The sequence below is a fragment of the Harmonia axyridis genome, chromosome 3 (genome assembly GCF_914767665.1).
Source record: "Harmonia axyridis chromosome 3, icHarAxyr1.1, whole genome shotgun sequence".
NCBI classification, from domain to species: Eukaryota; Metazoa; Arthropoda; class Insecta; order Coleoptera; family Coccinellidae; genus Harmonia; species Harmonia axyridis.
Genome location: NC_059503.1, coordinates 12,284,634 through 12,304,108, shown reverse-complemented (window position 1 = coordinate 12,304,108; position 19,475 = coordinate 12,284,634). Strand labels below are relative to the sequence as shown.

The 19,475-nt window shown below is 32.2% G+C and overlaps 4 protein-coding genes across 5 annotated transcripts; 2 read left to right on the top strand and 2 right to left on the bottom strand.

The window, feature by feature from the left end:
- Positions 1-1,210: 1,210 nt before the first annotated feature.
- On the top strand, positions 1,211-4,494 carry LOC123674467 (raf homolog serine/threonine-protein kinase Raf). Its single transcript, XM_045609344.1, has 2 exons — positions 1,211-2,038; positions 2,284-4,494. The coding sequence occupies exons 1-2, from the start codon at positions 1,352-1,354 to the stop codon at positions 3,625-3,627; spliced, it is 2,031 nt and encodes a 676-aa protein (XP_045465300.1). The 5' UTR covers positions 1,211-1,351; the 3' UTR covers positions 3,628-4,494.
- Positions 4,495-4,724: 230 nt separating this feature from the next.
- On the bottom strand, positions 4,725-6,129 carry LOC123674466 (60S ribosomal protein L15). 2 transcript variants are annotated; one of them, XM_045609342.1, is made up of 3 exons: positions 5,993-6,129; positions 5,655-5,834; positions 4,725-5,199 (listed from the first exon to the last, which is right to left on the bottom strand). In XM_045609342.1, exons 2-3 carry the CDS (start codon positions 5,824-5,826, stop codon positions 4,757-4,759), a joined length of 615 nt encoding a protein of 204 aa, XP_045465298.1. In that variant the 5' UTR covers positions 5,827-5,834; positions 5,993-6,129; the 3' UTR covers positions 4,725-4,756. The 2 variants fall into 2 exon arrangements, with proteins under 2 accessions (XP_045465298.1, XP_045465299.1); XM_045609343.1 differs by having other exon boundaries at positions 5,998-6,091.
- Positions 6,130-6,435: 306 nt separating this feature from the next.
- Positions 6,436-14,204, top strand: LOC123674461. The gene is made up of 7 exons (XM_045609331.1): positions 6,436-7,202; positions 7,745-9,151; positions 9,472-9,591; positions 12,092-12,287; positions 12,730-13,174; positions 13,487-13,782; positions 13,906-14,204. Exons 1-7 carry the CDS (start codon positions 6,566-6,568, stop codon positions 14,120-14,122), a joined length of 3,318 nt encoding a protein of 1,105 aa, XP_045465287.1. The 5' UTR covers positions 6,436-6,565; the 3' UTR covers positions 14,123-14,204.
- Positions 14,153-19,110, bottom strand: LOC123674465 (UPF0605 protein CG18335-like). Its single transcript, XM_045609341.1, has 7 exons — positions 18,931-19,110; positions 18,538-18,676; positions 17,781-17,877; positions 16,613-16,788; positions 16,373-16,535; positions 14,758-14,995; positions 14,153-14,339 (listed from the first exon to the last, which is right to left on the bottom strand). The coding sequence occupies exons 1-7, from the start codon at positions 18,969-18,971 to the stop codon at positions 14,270-14,272; spliced, it is 924 nt and encodes a 307-aa protein (XP_045465297.1). The 5' UTR covers positions 18,972-19,110; the 3' UTR covers positions 14,153-14,269.
- Between the last annotated feature and the right edge of the window lie 365 nt (positions 19,111-19,475).

Genomic DNA, 19,475 nt, shown 5'->3' with positions numbered 1-19,475 from the left:
GTTTTCGAAATACAGGGTTTTTCTTGTAGTCCTACTTTTTGTGATGATTATACGATTTTATCGAATCTTTATTAATTTTCGTTACAGAATGGGTAAATAAGTACCAAAACTTAAAATTAATATATTCATCACAGTTAACTAATTGGATCTTTATAATAATTTGGATTTTCTTGAGAATTATACTAGAGAATTGTTTGAAATTTTTTTTTCGAAATCGGTAGCATATACGACAAAATGACAAAAAAACAAAAAGTGTAGTACTGGACTAAACTATCAGTGGTCCACCAAAAAAACAAGTGCTAGAGGAGATAATAGGACACTGTTCCAAAAAAAATATTACCTGTAGATTTACTTTCAAAATTACAATCACATGATGAGAACTTTAAATTGGAATATCCATGTCAAATTTAAGTTGAATATCTTGTGAATGGAAGGTGCTATGAAAAAAAACTTGAAAGAAAATCAAACTTTAACAGAGACGAACACCCTTGTATGAAGAAGAAAATTTTTATTCTCGTTTCAACCAATCTTGGAAATCAAAATCAAAACTAATTCTCACAAGTCTTTATGAATAAAGCATTCTTCAGATTCATTCAGTAAGATGTCTAAAACACATTTTTATTTTAGAAATCTCACTTAAAAGGTTAGAGAATGGATTTAATACTGGTGGAATTTATTGGAAATTCGAAAATGTGTTGCAAAATGGCGAATGCGAAAGTATTGCAGGGGAAGAGTTCTAGATAACTTTTCAACTATAACCTGATTTTTGATATCATGAATGAGCGCGCCATTATGTGGTCCCCGATCTTTTAGGTTTCTGCGGATAGTCGTCGCTTCCAGAAGGTGTTGCAGAAGATGTGTTCTGGGGTCGCTTGAGAGTGTGAATTAGAAAAACCTTAGTCATCAGCTGTTGATAAGATCCCCCGATCCTTGTGGCCCCCTTTTATTTTCCCGGGTAGTCGCCCCCAGATGGTGTGACAAAGGGTGTCCCCGGGAGGTCACCTCGGCGCCAGTTAGTCAATATCATAAAATGGAAATAGAGGTCAAAAAACAAGTTTTATATAGTATTGTCATCTAATATCAACTGTGTAAACGAAATGGCCGTAAGAATATTGGAGTGGGGCCATATTACAACTATCACGATTCAAAGACCAACAATGACAGTAGCATACATTGTTTTGACATTTGATTTAACCAATCACAAATCTGTCATCTGAATGTCAGGCTTTTTCATCGGTATTCTTTTACCATAATGTCAGATAACTTCTCGTTGTTAGCTTTCTTATTCATTACTCTCTGATTCGATGAAAATTATTCCTTGTTGTCTGATGCAGATAATTATATTTGAAAAATGTTTGCAGAGAGCGAGGACCTGGATATTCTCCAAGAACTCAAAAATATAGAAAATGTTATCAACTTGACAAGAGCCAATATCGACTCTCTCATTGCAAAATTTGCGGATTTCCAGCATCCTCCTCCTATGTACGTGCAGGAATATGAGGATCTCACGAGTAAACTTCATGAATTAGAAGTAGAAGAAAGAAAGTTGATGGCACAACTTAGTAATGGAAGAGAAAGCCCCGAAGATGTTAGTGAACATGCTCAACCTGAAAGAGGAGCAAAACCAAAAGAAGACTTGATTATAAGGCCTAAGTTTTTTCTAAGAGCTCATCTCCCTAATGGTAGGACTAGTGTTCAGGTTCGAGAAGGTTTAACTCTTCGAGATGCTTTGGGCAGAGCCATGAAATTACGAAACCTGCATTGTGAAATGTGTAGTGTGTATGTCGGAGACCCTGACCGTCCTATCAATTGGGATGTTGATATTAGTACTTTGAACTGCAAAGAAATAACGGTTAAAATAATTGATAAATTTCCAATTCGTACAAGTATTTCCCATAATTTTGCTAGAAAAACTTTTTTTTCTCTAGTGTTTTGTGAGTGCTGTAGAAGACTTTTGTTCCAAGGATTTTATTGTAGGACTTGTGGTTATAAGTTCCATCAAAGATGCGCTGCAGGAGTTCCTTCACTATGTCATCAAGTAAGCTATTTCAATTTCTCACATTTTGCAGTATTTTTGGCATCTTAAAGTAGATCGAGATAGAAGTTGCATAATATGTAACATTAAGAAATTTTTTACTTTTCAATATAGGTAGTGTAATTACTATCAATTAGATAGCATAATTTTTATTTCTTTATATATAATTGTTGAAATTTTTATTAAACTATTTGATTTTTTCGTCAAAAAGTTCAATATACATAATTTAATCTTGAAAATTTTTGCAGGTACGAGTAGCTGATGATTACTACAGGGCACTCCTGGCATATTCTACTCATACCGATACTAGTGCAGGAATCCTTAATCCTGGGCAAGCAGCTTTGGGCTTAACTGAACCAAGACATTCTCCTAGACAAGGTACATTAGGTCATCAAGATAGATCGAATTCAGCTCCCAATGTTTGTCTGAATAATGTGAAAATACCTGGAGACGATTGTTCCAGAAATCTACAGTTGAATCAGTTAGGCAATGGAGATTCTATGTTGCACTGCAGAAGTACTCAAGCTTCACCAACGGGTTCTTTGCAACCAAGAAGACCTCGAGCAAAATCTGCTGATGAGAGCAAACCCCTTCTAGCACCAAGGGAAAGTATCGAAGATTGGGAGATACCCGCTGATGAAATTTTGGTAGGGGCGCGAGTAGGTTCTGGAAGTTTTGGAACTGTATATAAGGCACATTGGCATGGACCTGTCGCAGTTAAAACATTGAACGTGAAAATACCTACGCTTGCGCAATTGCAAGCATTCAAAAATGAAGTAGCAGTATTAAGAAAAACAAGGCATGTCAACATTCTCCTTTTTATGGGGTGTGTCAGTAAACCTCAATTGGCTATAGTCACCCAATGGTGTGAAAGCTCTAGTCTTTATAAACACCTCCATGTACTTGAAACGAAATTTCCTCTCTTCACATTGATAGAAATCGGAAGACAAACAGCTCAAGGAATGGATTATCTACACGCAAAAAATATTATACATCGTGATTTAAAATCGAACAATATCTTTCTGCATGAAGATCTCACAGTCAAAATAGGCGATTTTGGGCTAGCCACAGCCAAAACCAGATGGGCCGGATCTCAACAGTTTCATCAGCCTACAGGCTCAATTTTGTGGATGGCCCCAGAAGTTATAAGAATGCAGGAGGATAATCCTTATAGTTTTCAATCGGATGTTTATGCTTTCGGTATTGTTATGTTTGAAATGTTAGCTTTGCAATTACCTTATTCACATATAAATAATAAAGATCAAATATTATTCATGGTAGGTAGAGGATATTTAAAACCGGATCTAACTAAATTGCGGAGTGATACTCCAACTGCACTTAGGCGTTTATTAGAGGACTGCATTAAGTTTGATAGAGATGAGAGGCCACTTTTCAGACAAAATCATGCATCTTTGGAAGGATTGCTGAGAAATCACCCTAAAATAAATAGATCTGCCTCTGAGCCTAACATGAATCGAACACAGTTGCAATCAGATGATTTCATATTCCCATGTGCAAGTCCGAAAACTCCAGTCAATTTCGGACCAGGAAGCAATTTTTTGTTTTACAATGTAACAGCAGGTAATATCTAAGGAAGAAAAATTCATCAAGATTTAAAGATATGAAAATTTACTGCATAAAACGTGGATAAATACTTCCTTCTTATTGAATTTTATAAGGTGACTTCTATGAGACTGAATTATCAGATCAAACTGAGAAATTCAATCTATAAAAACTGTTGAAATTTCTACGCAGCAAGTATGTTGATTTTATTTCACAAGTTTTGATCGGATAGTTGACTTTGATAAGAACCATCATTAATATCAGATTCAAATAATTCAATGATCAGCAGGTGATAAAACTAATTTCATGTTCCAAAAAAATTTATAGATGTGGTTCTTTCTGGATTGATCACTTACTACTAGAAATAGAAAATATTTACACATTGAAATTATTTGAGACTTAAAGTGGATATATTCTCAAGTCTTTGTCGTTACCAGTTTGTGAGCTAGGTTTTTATCGTGTCTGGAGTTTTGATTTTGTGTAGAGGTTGTTTTATATGGAGGTCAAGACATGTAAATAACATGCGGAGGCAATTTTTTCGAATTCGTACATTATCTGCTCACATTTTATGATATCTCTTGTCCTTTTCCATATAATGTCTTGATTCATACTTTGCTCGATTCAGCTATATATCTTTTTTTATATGTGAATATTACTTAGTGAAAATATATTACTTAAATTTTTGTTTCTAAATGTGTCATTGTTAAATATTAGTGAACCGACTCTGAAGGCAAAATATTTGCTGACTTTGAATGTGTGTTATAAACACTTGTTACAATAATTGACACCTACTGTTAAGTCATCTGTACAAATATTTGTCACTTGCATGTTACTATTACAGACGAATTTGCAACGTGCACTACTATGTACATCCCAATAAATATATTAAGTACTAATCTTAGTTTTCTTTCTTTCCAAAAGTTGATGAAATTAAAGGTGAAACTTCACTGTGAGCTCCTACAAATTCATATTATCAAGAAGAAAATAGCTCATATACCCCCAAAAATTGAAAAATATTTGAAATTTAGTCTACTATTTCAAAACTATAAAAAAGATCAAATTGTCTTATCAAGTCAATATTCATCTATTCAAATGATTATTACATAGGAAGAGTAATAAAACATAATAATATTATCATACTTTATTAACAATATAAAATTAACGCTTTCTGCGTAATTGTAAGGAATTTCTCCTCAACCAGGCTGCTCTGCGGGAACCACCCTTAGTCTGAGAGAATCTGTGTCCTTTACCAATACCACGGGATGATTTACCTGCAGAGGTCTTTCCTCTCAGTTCACGATGCTTATGAACAGCATTCACGATCCAGTTAATTTTAGGATCACGACGGATTGCATTGTGGGAAGGATCAATGAGAATAACTTCATAATATTTATGATGAGCATCTTGCACGATCCAATAAGAGTTCAATACTCTCAAACCACCACACCTTCTGCCTACACGTTCTTCAGCAATAGCTTGGTGATTACGAACGGGTTTCAATTCATTTACTCCATGGCTTTTGGGTTTGCCATAGGTAGCACCCTTGGGTACTGGGCGTTTACGTCCACCACGTCGGACACGAACGCGGAAGATGACATAGCCTAGAAGAGAAATTACAATAATTAATTGCAATTGCAAAATATAATATCATAATACTATTAATTCAATTATTTTTAAGATTTTTACCAGTAAAGAAGATCAACGATTTGAAAGCAGTGATCATTTGTATAAATATTAATTCAACAACAAATGAAAAAGAAAGTTTTCGAATAAAACTTCTAATCTTGGACATAGACAGGAATATCTCTTTCCCTTCTTCAGAGAAATATAAGAATTCATTTTTGAAAGTAATGGTAATGATACTTTCTTGGGCAAGGATTTAACAGTTAGTTGTTTGATGTACGTTTAGGCAACAAAGTTGTAATTAACAGAAAAACTGATTAAGAAGTTACTTCAGCTAAATAAGTTCAGCAACGAGGCCACACATCGAACTTCGAATGAGCCGGACTACCAATAAATAATAACAGTTCAATAACTTTATAACTTTCAACATTACCTTGCTTGGCTTTGTATCCTAAACGACGAGCTTTGTCGGGTCTAGTGGGTCTAGGTACCCTATGAAGAGTGGTCATCTGCCTACATTTGTAGACTCTTATCCTACACAAATATCTGAGGACATCACTTTGTTTTTTCCTCCACACTTCCTGATTGTACTTGGTGAAACCCATGGTGATCTCTAAAATATAAAAACATAACCATTATAAATTTCGAAAAAGAAATAAGAAAAAATATGTTAAAATGAAGAATATTCAATAAAACAAGGTAACAAGAGTTAAATTTTTTACAATGGATCTACAATGAAAATACAGATAAATTCAGATATTATCTACCTACCTTACCCGAATATTATCTGGAAAAAGGAGGAATGGCACCCAAGAAGCTCAGATGTGAATGTTCTATGGAATTAGTGACAGTTGAAGTATTATTTGTCATAGAGGAATATAAGTCTTGAAAGATATAAAATGACATGTACTTATAAATTCAAACATTTTAAAAAGAAATTCAAAATTCTTGAAAGATTTTTATGAAATTTGAATATTACATAAGACAAATATTCAAGACAGCTGTTGAAAAAGTTTCACATCGCCAAGTTTCAAAAAGTAGGCATTTACTGAGGATGCATCTACCGTTGAATCGCGAATTAGGATGATGTTTTTATCCACCTAATATGAGAAAAATTACTTTTTCCAGACTACGCATTATAACTTCATGAATGTTAATATAAATTAGAAATATATATTTTTGAAAAAAAAGTAGATATAAAGTACCAATAACATAACCTAAAATCACTGACTATCACTGATAGTTTATGACGTTCAAAAGTTAATAATAAAACTGTTTAAAATATTTAAAAATATGAAGTAGCCCTTTTTTTTTATTGTTCATTTCATTTTACCATTGCTCCTTATGGCCCCAATAAAAGCAGTTAGAACTTATGGAAAAAATAAGAAGAAAATTCCTGCATCAGGTCATGCTTTGAATGCACTTCTTGCAGTAAATTTAAGGAAAAGATTGGAATCGACCAATGATGCTTCGGGATCTGACAAAGAAAAATCAACGGAAACAACATTTGATCGTTTATTGAAAGGAGAATTTTATAATGATGTACAATTCAAAAAGTTCCCTGAGAATAATTCAACTGTAAATGAAGACTCAAATGTTTCAATAGTTAGTGGAAGTAACAATACCTGTGAAAATTCATATGAACAGGCCAAAGAATCGAGCGTGACGACATTTACATCAGTTTGCTCTCCTATTGTCATATTAGAAAGAAATTTGGAATATGTCAACCAAGAGTCGCAAGATGAACATCAGCAATATGATGATTCTATTGACAATATAAGGAATGAACTTGAATTCCAGAACAAGTTAGACTTGATGAATTCTTTGGGTTTAAGTACAAATGATAGTTTTTACGGTAATTTTGAAAATGCTGTGGATAAAATATCCACACCACATGTCCCATCTTATCGCTTAAGGAAACAAAAGAGTCGACTATTGTCAACTTTCCCAAGTTCATCTTTTATAGACAAAACAAAATCTAGTGAGTACATTTATTTAACAATAATTAAGTTATGTCAATATAGGCATTTCAGCATTAATTTTTTCCAAAATAACTAGAAGAATTTCTACATTAATATTAGTATTAGGTGGCTGTTACTAAGTCTTTTAGGTATATTCTGGATTGTATTGACGAATGCATTTTTATTTTTGTTGATGAATTCATTCTTCACTTAATGAATTAAAAATGTTTATAAAATTAAATTGACTTACTAGGCCAGTTTTTTGTTGACCGCTTGCTTTTTTTTACCTAGATATATCAATTTTAAATAACAATGTACATGTACTCAATTATATCTTCAGCTGAAGTAAAGGATATAGTGTTCCTAAAAGCATATCTTGAAATTCAATATTTTTTTATATTGTTTGACAAGCTACATATAATTCATTAGAATATAAAGTTTCCTTTTGTAAAATTTGGTTTCAATAAATGCTTGATTATTGTCTCTATCTCAATTTCATATTCACCCTATTTTATCAGTGTATTTATGAAAATACTATAATGATCTAATGAATTTTTTGCAGTATCACATGAGAATCTAGAAACAGAGTCAGAACCAACAAAGAAATTCAAGTTGCAAAAAAATACTTCTGTACCAATCAATATATCAACAAGTAGAAGAAAAAGTATATCTGAAGAATTCATAGAAGCTTCTCCTACCCTCAGCACTCCTGAAAGACAATGGAGTTCCCAAGATATATCTTCCTCATGCCTTTTGAATAAATCTTATAGAATAATCAATGAATGGAGTAATCGATGTCCAAGCCCAAGCAGTTTCAACGACTCTAAAAATAAGTCAGTTGACAGGAAATATTCATTTAAAAGAAGAAAAGAGAGCAAACTTTTTAGAAAAACCCAAGTCATACTCAAACATATTCCACAATTAGAAGATATTATCAAAGATATAAGCAAATGTTCAACACCTGTGAATCTGAAATTTTTCAATGTCAAAAGAATATCCAATGCATTTGTTACTAGACGTAAACCAATTTCAAAGAAAGATGAATTGCCATCATTCAAAACTAGTGTTGTTGACTTAAGCTCACTTCATGAAAGTAAATTAAAAACATCACTTGATGGATCAGAATTCATAGATAAACTGGCAAGTACAAATGAGAGTCTGAATATTTCTTATTCAGAACAGAATAAATCACTTGAAAAACAGAAATTGTCCGAACCAAAGACGCCATTATTATCTCCAAATGAAGTAGGTATCCGAGTTTTAAGGAGTAGTAAAAAGCATAAGTGCTCTCTAGAATGTGAACATTTTCGAAAAATACCAAAGGTTACGTTGGAGAGGAAAATTTTGTCAAAAAATAAATTCACTAAAAAATCAGCTAATCTGAACAAATTTAAGCATTCGACAAATTCACAATTATTTGATAACTACCCAAAAGTTATGTTAGAAAAAAGATTGTTGTCAAACTATGGGTCTTCTATTTCCAATAGTCCAATTGATTTTACAAATTCAGTATTAGTTGATAATTCCCCAATTAATTTTAAAGGATTTTCAACTGGAACTAGTTATAATATAGATGAGCCTGAAAGTTGTGTTGACAACAAAGTCAAAAAGAATTATGCCTTGAAACAAAAAAGTCAAGCTAATTCTCAATTAACCAAAGAAAATGTTGAAATTAAAGACTGTTTTGTGATATTGGAACGAATGAAAGATGTGAGATTGAGTGATAAAAATGAGTTAAATTCAGTAAAGGATGGAAATACACCTAAAAAACAAATGAAGGAATGTTGGGTGATTATGAATGAAAATAAGCATGAAATTGAAAATTGCTCAAGTGAAGAGGGTGATGCCCTTGAAGAAACCAATTTGATACCTAAGAGGACCGAATTTGTGTGCTTAGAACCAGGAAAGAAATTTAGAAGATCAGTTGCTATATTCAAACAAAGTTTGGAAGATCATATAAATAATTCAGGTATGTATCAATTTTCATATATTCTCATGTTGCCAAAAGCTATAAAAGTTTTGTTGAAAATTTGGATATTTTGGTATATATTCATTGTAATGAAACTCATCATTTCAATATAGTAACTTTAGGATAGTTGTTATGCTTATTATCTTTATTATTAGTAGCTCAACGCTTGCTTTGAATAAATATCTTACAATATTTTTAAAACTGTAGCTGTGTTTTTATGACTTGTCTATAGGAAACTAAGACTAGAAACCTGTAGATATAAGTTATATTAACTAAAGCCATAATCATAGCAATCTATAATAAATTAAACTCAATTACAGAAACAACCAATCCAGCTAGTCGAATAACTATTTATAGAAGACAATCTGTCAAAGTAATTCCTGTTGCACCCAGTGAAACTGATCAGAGCGAGTTAGCAAATTTCGCTCACAATGTTTCTGGTGAGTATATATCTTTATATTTTCCTAGATTGACAAAGTTTTCCTGAATTGAAATGGCATTGAATAAAACAAACATTGAGACATTATATTTCAAATGAAAAGTCCATTGTTTAAGGGGTGTTATTTAAAATAATGAATTTTGAATACTTCGTTACAATATTTACAACATAAAATATAAAGTTTTTGTTACATTACAAAATTTTGGACGTTAAGAAATCATCCCAAATTTTTTGTATAATTGTGTAGAACTTCATTCTCCAATTACTAATGTAATATTGAAGAAATCATTATCCACTTAGTTTCGCAAAAAAAAATAATTATACAAGCATGTCTGATTCTATGGAATAAAGATTGAATTTAGAAAAACATGAGGTGATTGCTCATTCAAGTGCGATTGGAGAGTGGTGTTTGCATATGGCGGATTCTGGTTTTGGTTTTTACAGTGGTGTAGCGCATCAAGTTTCTCAAATACTGATGGGAGGAGTTTGGTGAAAACAAAACAAGAATTCAATAAGAAGAATAGATCGAAAAAATACAGTGATATATGTGTTTTTATTTCTGAATACTTTTAGTACACATTTTTAATTCTTTCGCTATTCATACTATTTTTACATATATTTTTTAATGTAAAATAACTGTTTTTCATGACTCACTTTAAGTATGACCCATTAAAACAAACTTTGGTGAAATTTCTGGAACATAAAGCCTTATTTAGTTAGGAATAAAAGTGATCCATATCAGAATTTTTTTCTAAAGCTGAAACAATAATTTTGGCAAATAATAAAATAATAAAAAGCTGTTGGATGGATCAAACATAATAAATTATTTATTTACAATTATTAAAACTTGTGTGTTATTACTACCAAAAATATGGTTTTAACGATTTGGGGATTAAATTGTGTAGTAGCGCAATTTCGAACTTATTTCAAGTTCATCCTCAGACTGAAGATTGTATCGAAAAGCAAGAGACTCAATTATTTAGGATCTATGGAAATTTATAAATTAGTGCATAGAAATTGTTTTGAAATTATGAATAAACAAACTGAATTGTGTTATTCCAAAATATTCAACTTGTTCAAATAATACCTGAAATCCTACATATTTTGCATAACGGCCAAAAATGTTTTCTCCTTCATTGCCATATTTTATAGCACTCTTTTAGTTTTCTCGTCACCTTTTTGGTACCTGAATTCATACAAATACTCTGTACAATTTGTAGAATCTTCAGTGTCTGATGATCAACTTGAAACTTCGAAATTGCACTGTTGTACTATTCAATCCCCAATCGTTAATATAATATTTTTGGTAGTAAAAACAAAAACTTGTTTTTATCATGATCAATTAAGAGTTAGTAACAGCTAAAACAGATCAATACCTGAGAATATAGATATCAATGTTCTAAGGTTCAATACATAATAAAAATGTTTGCCACATAAAATTGAGTCGGATTTTCTCCCAGCAAAACTGATCTGCGGAGTTAGCTGACAGTCTGACACTATTCAATAAGGTGCAGAATAATAAATTGTATATCTTCCTTGGTTACAAAGAGCCATAATAAAGCAATTTTAATTCATTCATAAAATTATAGTATCAACCTCATGTCTTTTCAAAGTACATAATATGAATAGCATTAGATTTGCCAAATCCAGTCTACGCCCATGGTATGTCAACCTTCACTGAAATATTTTTTAATAATAAAATAGTGTATGAATTGAACATGTATACCATCTACTGTGATATATTGGATAAGAATTTTAATTTTCTGATGTAATGGAATATCCACAAGCTGCGTATAATTATATCTATAATGTTCAATAATTCAAAAAAGTGTGATTGCTCTAGTTTATACTGGTAAAGTGTAAATTAATTTACGTACACGACTTGACCACTTGTTCTGCATTAATTAGAATACAGTGTTACTAAGAAAAATCTCACAAAAACTAAATAAAAGTACAATCTACAGCTACGAATTCAGAACCAAAACAATACGTCATATAAAGGCAGTTTATTACTATTATCATAATATTTGGCGTACTGTGTACCCAGTGGTTTTGCACCAAAAAATCAGCAGTATCCGAAAAGTAATATATAAGTAATAAAATATTTAAGTAATGAAAACAGTATAGAAATCATGCTATCTATCCATACTTTCTATACTGCGTAATGAAATACTCTGGGTATACCATAGATGGCGTTTCGTTTGCGCTTGTATTCGTTCGAAAACTCTCCTTCCTGGTTTTCTGTGTTCCAAATTATAGAATAGAAGCGAAAGTCCAAGGTTATATCATATGACGTTTGAATAAAATTACCAGCTTTCAGGTCATTAGTCATCGACTACTTTGTGCAATATTTGTTATTTTCATCAAAGTGAATTGAGAATAAATTTTCTTAAGAATCAGTCACTTTGCCGTTGTTTGCTATTGCATGAATTTGAGGGCTGAAAAAATCAAGTTTAGGGGAACCAGGTGTATGTGCTACTCAACGTATGATCCTTCAACAGGTTATGTATCACGAGAGTCGATTCGACGATCGTCTTTGGAAAAAGTTGAAAAATATTTCCCGAATGTTCGACCAGTAGATAATTATCTCATCAGCCCTACTAAAAATACTGCCGTTCAGCTCACTGCCAGAGAAATTGTATTGAAAAGATGTGGTCAAACAAAACCTTTAAATTTCGAAGAATGTTATCCAAGAAGGTAATTAGTTTTATATATTAGAATGCAGCTAAATTGATATAGAATTTAATTTTATACAAGGATATGATATATTTTTACCTGACGTGAATTAGATGCAATTGATATAACCCACATTAAATACAAGTATTATTTCTAACTATAGCGACAGATTGATTCCCAACACATTCTGTCTGATCAAATATTAAGCACAAGTAGAAAATTAACCAATAGTACAATCAGAAAAATGAATAAATCACTAACATCATTAATATTTCTGACAAATAATTTAATCTTCATTTATCAGTGAGTCATCTCACAGAGTCCTAGGAGGATCAGGATAGAAAATATTGATATTAACTCAAAAGTTTGTAGTTTTATGTAGTATTTTATGATTGTTAGAAAGTTTTCAACTATAATGTCAATTGATTGTTAAAATCATGAATTTTCAAATTATCCTTTACAGTGCCCTTCAACATTGTCAGAAGATAGGAGAAGGAGTGTTTGGGGAAGTATTCATGAAACGAGACAAAGAAGGATCTACCACTGTGATGAAGGTCATACCGATAGAAGGAAACCAAATCGTTAATCTTGAGAAGCAAAAAACATTTGGGGAGATTTTGTCCGAGATCATTATATCTATGGAATTGAGCAATTTGAGAATGGCAAAACGTAACAATACTGATGCATTTGTTAAGATGAAGAAAATCCATTGTGTACAAGGATGTTACCCAGATCGATTATTGGAGCTTTGGGAGTTATACGATGAAAATAAAAATTCTGAAAATGATTCACCTGAAATATTCCTTGCTGACCAGCTGTATATTGTTCTTGAACTAGCTAATGCGGGCCAAGACTTGGAAGCTTTTCAATTTAATAATGCCCAACAGGCTTTATCTGTCTTTGAGCAGGTAAATACTTAATTTCCTTTCATTTTCTTCTTAATACAGTTTCTAGGAATTGGGCAGTGATTCTTCTATTTTTTAAGATTGTTTATATTTCACAACCTCAAATTTACACATTGAATATTATGTAAAGGTCTTCATTTAATGCCTACAAAATACAGTTGCCACAAAAAGTATTCTTCAAAAAAAAAAGTTTCAGACAAAACCAATTTTGAAACTGAAACTATCAAATTTTTGTGAGATCTGGAATCATCTAAAATTTGCAATTGTTTCTCAGGATAGACTTTTTGAAATAATTATAAAAATGTTTCATTCTAGGTAACTTGTGCTCTGGCTGTGGCTGAAAGTGAACTGCATTTTGAACATAGGGACCTCCATTGGGGCAATGTTTTGGTAACACCAACCACAGAATCAAATACAGTCTTTGTTCTAGATGGCGAAGAAATTATTATAAAAAATAAAGGTGTTAAAGCCACTATAATCGACTTCACTCTGTCTCGTGTAGAGTGTGATGGTGTTATTATATTCAATGATATTTCTAAAGATGAGGACCTATTTACTGCAAAGGGAGACTATCAATTTGATATTTACCGGAAAATGCGAGAAAATAATAGGTAACTATGTTTTTATAACCCCAGTGATTTGTTATTTCAATTTATGTTTGTGGGTTACTTATGCCGACTTTTGGATTAAAAGGTTCATTAATTCTTTTTTTTAACAAAGTTTTCTTGTTACAGGAACTATTGGCAGAATTTCAATGCATACAGCAATATTTTATGGTTACATTACATTCTGTGTAAAGCACTGAATGGTTTTCGTTACAAAAATTTGAGATCGAAACAGCACAAATCTTCATTGGAAATCTTGAAGAATTTTGAGAAGACAATATTGGATTTTGATAGTTCCTCAAATTTTGTAAAACATAATTTTTGTAACCTGATTTCACTTGATTGACTGTTCATATTGTTGAAAATTTACAAGGTGCCTGTCTGATATTTATATATTTGATATTGAATAAAATGTTTTTTAATTGAAATTTCATTGTGTAATCTCAATGTCAAGCAAATAAGCGAACAGTGATTTATGTTCCTGTTATTTGATTCAAGAGCTGAAATCTCCTCGAAGCCAACGCTTAGCGTCTCTTGTGTCGTTTCCATAGGTTTTTCCAAATCTGAAACAATAAGGTATTTTAACAAATTCACTGGAACAGCCTAGTTGGCTTTGTGATCTAGTTAGTGTCAATACTATGCTAGGACATATCACTTGTGTAGACTAATAGCATGTCTATTTTGGTTTTGAGCCCTTGTTCTACATAAATGTCATGATGTTGGTGTCAAAATATAAAGTTCAACTACTGACCATCTTGGATCAAATTAAATTCTGTTCATCTGACTGACCGTTAACACAATAACACTTGAACAGAAAGACTTGTACTTTTGAAGTCGGGCAGACTTGAATCTTATCTCTTAATACCATTTCCAGCTCAAGATTCGAAAAATACAGACATCGTGAAGAAATGATATAGGGCTGAGTTCGGGGAGATAAAACCGAAAAATACCACACTTGAACCAGAATCCACTTCGATTTACCTGAATATAGCTCCTGGTATGTGACCACAGTAATTTGGTAGTTGTCCAACATGTCTGTGATAAATTTCCGAAGGTTGTATCAGTAAAGGTGGATCTGGTCTACTTATGCTGACCGGAGACCATTCTGTACTCAATCTCTTGCGATAGTTTGAAGTGAAGTCGCAGAGAGCGCTATTAGTCATGGCTTCGTTCGTTTTTCCAAAATTGGCATATCCGAAAGGTACATGGCCTGCGAACCCTGGAAAAGAATCAAGAATTTTCAAAATCGATGAAAAATACAATTCAAGAATTTCTCAACTGTAATAAACTTGGAGACTTCAAAGGAATTTATAAATGATGGATAAACTGATAATTTTTGCGTATTGTTTAATAAAAAAAAAAGAGCGTTGTAGAATAAAATGATATTTTATTATAGAGAAATTATATTAATAATATTCTTCTTGGTTCAAAAAATATTCGAATATTATAATGGGATATGAAAAATTTCGAGTTCACAGTGGATCTTAGGTACTTGTGTATTGTCATACAATCTGTGTTCATTTAATTTGCTTTTAAAAAGAACTTACGGTATTTCTGAAGCTGTGAAAAAGAATTATAAAGTCGATCGTACATTTTGATTTCATTTAACGATAAATCTAAGTTGAAAATGGAAGCCGCCAAGTTTTGACATACGCACTGGGTTTAGAAAGATCGAGTGAATTGTTTGCATGGTTACGGAAGCATCGACGAAACTTTCCAGCTATGAAATTATCTCGGAGATTTAGCTAACTGTCTTTAACATGGTGCAAAATTTCTAAATACTTTTCTTACAGCACCACAAGATTGTATGCAGCATACAGATTATACATATAGTAGTACCAATGGCCGATTTTTCTTTAGATAACAACAGGAAAAGGTATTCCTCATGGTTATATTAACGAAATTGCCTGGGATTCTCATTTAAACAAACAGAAGAAAATAAGAAACCAAAAAAATTGAAAGTCCATTTAGTTTTACTGAATTGATTAATGATTGCATAAATATACATTAATTTTTCTCTTTTCTCGCATACAGCCTTTCGTCTCTTATCCAGATGTTCTCGAATTTCCTATATTTGGGCACTTAAGAGCACCTATAGAATCTTCATTTTCTACTCAATGTTTATATGAGAAATTGAGAAATATAATTAAATTATCCACCAATACAATGAAAGCAAAATATTTTCCAAGTTAAATTTTTGGTTGATATGATGTGAATAAATAAAAATATTCCCACCTTCCGAAAAATTTGTTAATAGATCAATTAAATTTTGCATATAATGAAGAGGATTTGATCTGGATCTTGTTGTCGAGGATTTTCCGAAGAAGTAAAGTAGCTATAGTAAAGTAAATACTGTTTACTAGCTATTTACAGCTAGACTGAACAAAATCTGCATCAATCCGCCCCTGTCTTTTTTTATAGTTCATAAAAATTCCGAAAGAGGTAGATTTGTATTGGTGAATTTTTAGATAGTATTGCTTCTCGTTCATAGAAGGTGCTGATGAACTTCTAATCGGATTTGAATTTGTCTACATCATAAACTCAGAGTAATAATAATCTATGTTTCAATTCAAATTCAATAAAATGCAGTTCTTACCTTTGATTAATTTTTTGCCGGGATCAGTATTGTCCATAAAATAGGGACTCTGTGAACTCCTGGGTGGACTCAGAGGCGCCTCATCTACTGGTAGGTTCCGTAGTATATTAGCACATTCTGGCCTCACTTCAAGCAGAGGTAACTGGAACTGACTCTGAGCCAACTGAAACAGCACAAGATTTAATAAGAAAAAATAATAATAAATATATTGAAGGATCAGTGTTATAATATTTTGATAACCTCTCTGTCCTCTAAATTCTTCGGATCCCATGTGTTATCTTGCAAGGCTCCTATGCGCTTCAAATTGTTCAAGGCCGTCCTGTCAGCGCTCTGCAATTTTTCGAAATCCGAAAGTGCTTCAGTGGCTTGCACCGATAGCCTCTGCCCAAATTTACCGTGTTCTCTTGGAATAAAGCCTTGAAAAATAAAATTTGATTCATTCGGCGTTTTCTTAAAATGAAGTTGAGTAGAGTAATATAAAGGGTTTTCCAATGAGTGATTTCATTTTGAATAGCCCGCTATATGAGTAGCTGTCATCTTTTGACATTTGACAAGAAAAAACTACGCCACTACTAAAAATGAAAGATACACGCTCTAACAAAGCATTGAAATTATTAAATTTCTCTACAAAAATGGTGAAAATTTTGCAGCCACAGTTCGAAAAACTAAAAAGCACTTTGTGTTCGTCGTGAAGCATCTTCTTGGCCGGCAATAGTGACACTGGTGGAAAAATTTGAGCTGTTGGGACAGGTAAGTGATGTGAAGAATCGAAAGCGTGTGAGTATCTCAAAATCAACTGAGAATATTGCTGCTGTAGTTCGTATAGTGTTGACCAAAACCCAGGTTTGTCGATCTTGAGAATAAGGCATTCCAAAAAAGACATTAATGATTTTTCATGGCCGGAATTGAAATATATTGATGTGGACGACGTTCATTTTCAACAAGACGGCGCTACGTGTCACACAAGCAACGAAACAATCGCAATTTTGAAAGAAAAGTTTCCTGATGGCTGTGTTATTTCTCGAATTATTGGCCTCAGAGATTTTGTGATTAAACACCTTCAGACTTTTTTTTGGGCCATGTGAAAGATACGATTTATGCCAATGCTCCCCAATCAATTCAAGACCATAAAGATGGAATTCGTGAAGTTATATCGAGGATATAAATCCACAAATCTGCAAATTGGTCATGGAAAATTTCATCAAAAGGAAACCTTTTACTGAAAACCCCTCTATTTAGAACATTGTTCGTCTGACTGAAAATATGAATACATTTTGTAGAGTATAGTCTTGAATAGAAGGGAGCAATATTATAGGAACGGCCTAAAATTTTTTATTCATAAACTAATATTTTCAGTTAATTTGCATTGTTCAGTATATATCTATATAGATATCACTCAAGAACTTACCCTCATATCCAGGAATAACTGGATGTTTGTAGACAACATCCCCAAACCTCGATCTAGCATTAACAAGATCAATTTCATTTTTTGGGGGCCTTGTGACCTGAAAATTGAGTCTTGTATTGGTTCCGATATTCAAGGTGACACTAGTTATGTAAATAAATCCATTGTAAAAAATTAAATGAAAGATGACAATCCGACGACTCCGCGTGAGAATAATTATGTGTAGGCACTCGGCAGAACGGTAGAGCTTGAGATAAACCTAAAAATTCTACAGCAAAGTCACCACGTTCGCTAAGAAAGTGGAAAAATGTAGGATATGAAAACTGATGAAAAAAGTTTAGAATATTTGAAATATCTCGAACAGAAACAAAATATCGCGAAAAATTTGATATTCTTATTTTTCATGAACACACCCTGTAACTGGAAAACGAATCAAGAAATCTATGATCAGTTTTCTGGTATCTTATTATTTAAAAAAAAAACATTTTTTCTCTAACTCTTTCAGTTCTCGAGACGTTGTCAGTGATCATCGAATTTGGGACATTCTGTAAATTAACTACCTAGAAATCCTACTATCTTCATTATAGTCCATACACAATTTGTTTTCTATATAAAAAAAGTTTAAGATCTTGAACTGTATCGGAAAAAATACATTGTTACAAAATCGATACTGCACGTTCAAATAGTAACAAAATCGATAATTGGGCGATCAAGAACTTTCAATAATCAATGAGTCTTTCTCATATTTGTGCGAATCTACCTGGAAGTCATCAGCTGTTCGATCAGATAACACTAGTTTCTCAGCATGATGAACAGTTGGGTCCAGTATCACCTTGTGTGTTGTCGTGCCATAGGTATCACCAATGCGATATTTGTATTGGGGACAGTAACCGGTATACCTGAAAAAAATGAATTATATGCAATGATTTGCAATCTTTGATTACGTGAAAAAACTTCCAATGTGATTCTTCAATTAGTCATCAAGAATATAGAAGATTTATTTGAATGCATTTTGATTCCATTTTCTGTATATTATTGACGTGAATATTTCTGTGGAGCTTTTTATTATTGAGTCAATAGTTTTTTACATTAATTTGAATGAATAGTTTAACCATATGAAACTGAAAATATTCAAAATTTTTAGAATACATACCCTGGAATATAATGAGGATTTGGAGTCGATACAAGTTCCATTTTAATTTAGATTTTTCACTATAGAACTTAACACGCTTAAATTTCTTCCCCCATTTGTATTTTTCCAGAAAATCCTCCTACATAACTCCCGAATAATTTGAATTAAAACCAAGTGATAAATGTCAAATGGAAAAAGTTTTCTATGAATGATTGACATTTTATTTTCTCCAGAGAAGATGGATTTTTTTTAATGTAGAAATGCTTTTGGAAATAACTAAGGAAAATATTTTATCTCGCTGAAATTTAATGATTTTTGAATATTCGATTTACCCGGTATATACTTGATGGAAATTAATATTTTTTAATCGATAATAAAATAAGAGTTTCATTTCTAAGTATTAACATAGTATAAGGATTCCTTATACTATGGTATTGAATAGGTACGTAATAATGTCTAATTTTAACTCTGGGTTTGATTTTTTTTGCAACCGATATAATAGATTGACAAAAAATGTGGCTAGTTACGGTTGTTATGCAAAAAACAATTATGACCTAGGTACCTAA